Source organism: Rhincodon typus, chromosome 5 (assembly GCF_021869965.1).
Source record: "Rhincodon typus isolate 14 chromosome 5, sRhiTyp1.1, whole genome shotgun sequence".
NCBI lineage: Eukaryota > Metazoa > Chordata > Chondrichthyes > Orectolobiformes > Rhincodontidae > Rhincodon > Rhincodon typus.
In genome coordinates this window covers 70,519,685-70,526,153 of record NC_063336.1, presented here as the reverse complement: position 1 = coordinate 70,526,153, position 6,469 = coordinate 70,519,685, and the positions used below count along the sequence as shown (strand labels likewise).

The window sequence follows — 6,469 nt, the reverse complement described above, 5'->3', positions numbered from 1 at the left end:
AACAAGAATCTTCTCATGATTAATTGTTTGTAAAAGATTTATTAACCTCATGTGCTAGTTTATTTAAAACAACAAAATACATTATAGATTAGAAAAAAATTTCTGAAGGGTCCAGACCCGAAACGTCAGCTTTCCTGCTCCTCTGATGCTGCTTGGCCTGCTGTGTTCATCCAGCTCCACACCTTGTTATCTGAGACAATATATCTATCCTGATTTAATCAAGTCGAGAAAGTATTTAATATTGAAAGAAAGCAATCTATATTAATGGTCCACTATGCTTGTCAATTAGTACAGCCATCCCTTTAAATGACCTAAGGTTCTTTTCCTCTCAGCTTCAATCAACATATGGAAGCAATATTGATTTCTTTCCTAAAGTGAACGAGTGGAAATTCATAATGTACCTTGCATGGATTCCTATCAGTAGAGATAACTTATCAGGAAATGTCCACCAAAATTGTAATTTATGAATATGGTCCTTTAGTAAATATGGGTAAATGCACGCTATATCCAATTTTATGACATCTATGCATGAAACACACTCAGGTTACTTTACAAATAGCAAGGGTTGCAAGCAACTGTACAGCTGACAGTAATTAAGTTAGAAGGATACCCTCCACAATTATTCAATATTTTACACTTTTTTTGTGCCTCTCCATATTTGTTCCAAAAGCCAAGCACCATGGCCAATATCGTGGCCCCTTCTATTAGTACATTATCCAAATTGATTAATTAAAAAAGGGTTATTTTTAACTAAACTACACAGGAGGCGGCATGGTCCACCTCTCAACAGATTCTCTTAGTTAAAAAGACAATTTTCTGTCTTTCCATAGATTCCTTACCATGCAGAAAAAGGTTATTTGGCGTACTGAAACTGCACCAGCCCTCTGAAGAAAATCTCAAACAGGCCCACCCCCACCCTATAATCCCTAAGGGGGTTTTTACCACAGCTAACCCACCTAACCTGCACATCCTTCAACACTTCAAGTAAATTTTTGGCATGGCCAATCCACCTAATTGTACATGGGGCGGCACGGTTGCTCAGTGATTAGCAATGCTGCCTCAAAACACCAGGGACCCGGGTTCGATTCCACCCTCGGGCGACTGTCTGCGTGGAATTTGCACATTCTCTCCGTGTCTGTGTGGGTTTCCTCCGGGTGCTCCGGTTTCCTCCCACAGTCCAAAGATGTGCAGGTTCGGTGGATTGGCCATGCTAAATTGCCCACAATGTCCAGGGATGTGTAGATTAGGTGGGTTTATAGGGGAATAGGTCTGGGTGGGATGCTCTGTGGTCAGTATGGACTTGTTGGGCCGAAGGCCTGTTTCCACACTGTAGTGATTCTATGACCACCTTTGGGCTGTGGGGAGAAACCAGAGCACCCAGAGGAAACTGATGCAGACACAGGGAGAACATGCAAACTCCATACAGTTACCCAAGGCTGAAATCGAACGTGGGTCCTTAACGCTGTCAGACAGCAGTGCTAACCTATGAGCCAATGTGCTGCCGTTCTCTAGTTATTTTGTGGTATTCTTGATCTAGCATCTGCAGAAAGAATTTATTTTAACAAGTAAAAAACAGCAAATTATGAACTCTTCATTAGTCACTTTTCACTGATCAAGAACTTCCCTCTAAATTTAACACACATGACAAATTTCAATTCTTCTCGAACACGAGAATGGCAAACGCAATTCTATTTCTCTCATGGAAGTCGCAGTTTCTTCGAAAACATCTCTAGAACCAACAATTTACACCACACAGAAAGACAAGGCAGTAACTGCACAGGAACACTTGTAAATCAGACGTACATCATTATTCCTCCATCATTGCTGGTTTAATGCACTGCAACTTCCTGTTTAATCACCATGGGAGTTCCTTCAGATCAGATGGGCGGCAATGATTCAGCATGGCAGCCCACTGTTAAATCTCAAATGACATTAAGATTAGATAATGCATGATGGCCTTATAATGACCAACAGGAGAAAAAAAACAAATGGAAAGGAATAGGATTATTCAATGAGCTGTATGTTAAGACTGGATAAATACCTTCAACACTACACATAAAAGCTTCATTGAAACAGTCAAATAACATTTGAAAAGTTGTTATTGTTTCACTGAATTTGGACCTAGGTTTAAAAGTCAAAATTATCTCTACAGGCTACAATAATTTGACAAAAAGAAGTTTCAGCATTTCAACACACTGTCTGATGTGTTCAAAACAAACTTGGACTATCCATAATACACTCATTATTACTCAGAAAGCCAAAGCACAGCTGAAAAAAAAAATCAAAGCTATAGCAAGAGTGTATTTTTGAAGTTAGAACTGAAGCATATCATGGCCAAATAAGGAATGTTCATTCTGCCTGATCCTCAGCACTAAATCAAATCTTTTGAGAAGCTCTATTCCAATAACAATTTATCATAACTTGGAAAACAACTGATAAATAAAAATCTCACCTCAATAGAGCTTGCGATATTTAAACATTCTTCCATGCCAGGAATATCCAAGTGAATGATTCGCAGATCCTTACATTTAATTGTAATTGTACCCAATGTTCCCACAAACCTGGAATTAAAGAATTACAATCGACTTAACAATAGTGGTATTTATACTTAATTTTTAAAAAATTTCTTCACTTTCGAGAAATGGCTTTATTAGCATTAATGCTCCCTATAGCCTAGAATTCATGACAGCGTCAGTCAGATTTATCTAGGGCTATTGTTCGTTGCACAATGCGGTGATCAAAAGGAGTTTGCAGTGTACGGTGAGATGGGTCCTACTGCTGATTTCTCTTCAAATATGGAATATTTCACTGTCAGATGGTGCTTCATACTGCAGACACAGAATTTAAGTTATTTTCCATTGTTCAGTCCTGCAAAACGACGAGTCAGGTTAAGAGTTACATTTTCTTTTGGCAATAACTGAAAGTAAAGAGAATTATGATTTATTTTCTCTTCTTACAGTGCTTTTACATTGGCAAGTATTTACTGAACTGCCTGAAGTTGACAAAGGATTTAATTAACCTTGTAGTTGACAACTATAGCAATTTTGCTTGATACAGACTATAAAAGTGATTGATGGACATAAAGGATGTGAATAAAGACACCTGCAGGCAAAGACACACAAATCTCGACAAAATAATACGAGTACTGTAGTAAAATCAATTTTGAAAGAGACCCACATTTCACTGTCAGATAGCAAACATTTGGCACAGTGGCTACCACTGTTGCCTCACGGTGCCAGGGACCGAGGCTCGCTTCCACCGTCCGACAACCATCTGCGTGGAAGTGTGCACATTCTCCCCGTGTCGGCGTGGCTTCCTCCAAGTTTACCGGTTTCTTCCCACAGTCCAAAGATATGCAAGCTAGGTGGATTGGCCATACTAAATTGCCCATGGTGTCCAGGGATGTGCAGGCTATGTGGATTAGCCAAGGGATACGCAGCGGGGCGGGGGTTCTGGAAGAGTAATCTTCGGAGGTTCGGTGTGGATTTGAGCCGAATAGCCTGCTTCCACACTGTAGGAATTCTATGTTTCCCCCTCTTAAACATTTGTTTCATATAAAAGACAAATTCGTGCAAGTACAGTGTGTGACCGCAATAACAACATGCAGTGACAGATTTCTGGTCAATACTCGACAGACAGGACATTACAATTGGAGGAGGAGACACAACATCTCCACTGGAGCAAATAAAGCAAAACTGAATTTTAGTAATAAGGGCAACATAGTTGCGAAACCTGTAGAAAAAAAAAGGAAATGGGACGATCTTCTAGGCTGCTCCAAAGAATTGGGCAGGGGTATGATTGACTTAATAGTCAATAAACGTGGAGCTTGGAAAGCACAGCAGGTCAGATAGCATCCGAGGAGCAGGGAAGTCAATATGTCAGGCCGAAATCCTTCGTCGGAACTTTATTGTTTATTTCTAAGCTGTCAGAGTTTACGCGCTCATGGTCAAATCTGTTGACACATAAACCGTACAAATGAGGTGAGGTCCGGCTGCTTCTCCCCCACACAGTCGCCGCTGCTCGAAGCCCGACTCCAGCCTCACTCACCTTTTCTCGATGGCGTCGATGTTGCTGTGCAATAGCCAGAGCTCCTCACTGTTATCCTGGCGGGAGGAAAGGATCAGGTGGTGCCCGGTCAGACACAGGGTGCCCTCCACCCGCGGCAGGAAAGGCCGGTGAAGGACCACATTGTCCACCCGCGGAGTCTTAATCAGCTCCGCGAACTCCATCGTCCACCCTCCCAGAACCCGCAGCGCCCGGACCACAATAACACGCGCACCAACTTCTAGGCGGAAGATAGGCTCCCGCAGTGCGTAGCCCCCGAAAGACAACTTCCCGAGTCATGGTTCCGACCAGAAATCACTGATTGTTGACGTTTCGTCTCAGAAAGGTTAGCAGTGGATTTCGTTCGTTTCGTCAGAAAGGCCTGAGTTTGCCTCACGCCGAATTACAGTCAACATGCCAAACACCTTCCAGATCACTCTCTCCTCCAACCTGACAGCCACCATGGCTTAAATAGATTTAAAAAAAACAAAGCTAGAGAAAATCGGCGGGTCCGAAAGCAGCTGAGAGGAACAGAATCCATGTTTCCAGTCCAATGTGAATTGTTCAGAAGTGAAGGGAGAATCAGAAAAGTGATGGATTTTTAGCTGCAGAACAAGGTGAAAGGAGCAAGTAGAAAAATAAAGGTTAGAAGGCAAGGGATTAGTCGTGAAAGAGCGAAAGGCAAAGAGAAGTTCATAGCAAAATGTAACTCAGCTCTGCTGAACATCAAAACCAAGAAGAACGCATGCTTGGGGGAGATGGAGAGAAAAGTATCAGAGAACAGATTTCACTGTTTGAAATTGCTGAAATTCCTCAAGGCTATCAGGGAGTGATGGGGGGGGGGGGGGGTGCTCTTAACTGAAGATGGCATTAAAAGGTCATTCTGCCAGATCAAGACAGGTGGTCAGAAGTAGTAGATGAGGTCAGCAACCATAGGGTGACTTGGGTCCAAGAGTTGCAGAGAGGTGGTGACATCAGGCTCCTTAGTCCCTATGAGGAGAAAATTCTGATCTCCATGGAGAAGAGCGTAATTCTTCACTTGGTAATGGAGAGCCCACAATAACCAACCCACCGAGTAAGCTTCATTGTGCTCTTCTGCGCTTTACTAATCCCCCATTATAACCAACACATTTTATTCCTCTTTGTCAACTCTCTTCTGCACTTCTATTATGTAAGCACTAGCAAAACCCAGCAAACCTCCACAAAGAGACCAGTGCAGGAGACTGTCGGCTCCACTTCCACCTCTGTTGAGGAAGCTACTGATTTCCCAGAGGATGCACTGACAGAGGCTTTCACCTTCAGTCTCTACCAGCTCAGAGACTTTCACTTTGGTGTTCTACACTTTCTAAATTAGACTTGGGAACACGATCTGTTGAGCACATCACTGACTGTCTTTGTAGCTGGTTGACAAAGGAACGCCTTGGTCTATAATAATCCGAGGACAGCCAGAGACCAGGCACCTGTTGGACTGCAGGCAGAAGAAGAGCCTGTTCCCAACCATTATTGACTTTGCCAAAAAGCAGACAGACAGAGGAACATCAGGTAGGTATGTCAGAGGCACTTTGTAATCTAATTGAAGGATGGAGGAGTCCACCAATTTAATCAGTACAGTGCTGGCACTTGGCTGTGTGCATCCAGCTGTCAGACAAGTTGGCATGGTCAGATAGAGCACCATGGACACCCAGGTCCAGCACTTTCAGTGTTGGCCAAATATGGGTATAGATTACACTCCATTGTTCCATCCATTGGTACTCAGCATCAATTGCAAGGAAAGACGGGGATATGGAAAGTCATTCTCATTCCAAGTGGCCCTTCCTCTCAGGGAGACAGCTTGGTAACGGCAGATACCAAAGAGGTAGAAAGAGCCACACATGTGACCCCCAGAAGTTTCTCCTCAGGACACCTCAGAGGTGTCCAGCCTCTCCAGCTTGCCCACCTCTGATTCCAGTCTGCAGCTCTTCAACTTGAGGATGATTAGCATGCATCTTGGCAGGATACTGTCAGCAGACCTGAGTCATCTTGGCCCAAAGGCACCAGGGAACAACGGCCCAAATATTCAGAGCATCCACATACTATGCTTCCTCTGACCCCATTGCAGAGGTCAGGACTGCATTTAAAAGAAGTATGAAGAGGGGAAGAAAACAAATTACTGAGGACACATAGGAGACACGGATGAAATATCATTGTAAATAACCTTTCACTTGTGTAAATGCATATTAATTTGCATTATTTAAATATCTACTTAGTATAATTTTCATTGTCAGACCTGGTTATGTATCATCCATGTGAAAGATGAGCAGCATCTTCTCCAATACCCCAAGAAAGAAAGGAGTTCCAATTGCCAAGTATTGCTCTTCACTCACAAGCAACTGACTGCTTGAAAGCAGATAGCCTGAGCAATCCTTAAAATGCGGCATTAAGGACT

At 42.9% G+C, this 6,469-nt stretch overlaps 1 protein-coding gene across 1 annotated transcript in view; it reads right to left on the bottom strand.

The window, feature by feature from the left end:
• The window catches only part of LOC109931943 (myotubularin-related protein 9), a 32,386-nt gene extending 28,109 nt beyond the window's left edge, over nt 1–4,277 (bottom strand). The window contains exons 1-2 of the mRNA XM_048597214.1: nt 4,048–4,277; nt 2,453–2,561 (exon numbers count right to left, since the gene is read on the bottom strand). Coding sequence (XP_048453171.1) covers nt 2,453–2,561; nt 4,048–4,229 — 291 coding nt within the window. The 5' untranslated portion in view covers nt 4,230–4,277. The remainder of the gene's footprint in view (nt 1–2,452; nt 2,562–4,047) is intronic.
• Nucleotides 4,278–6,469: the final 2,192 nt, after the last annotated feature.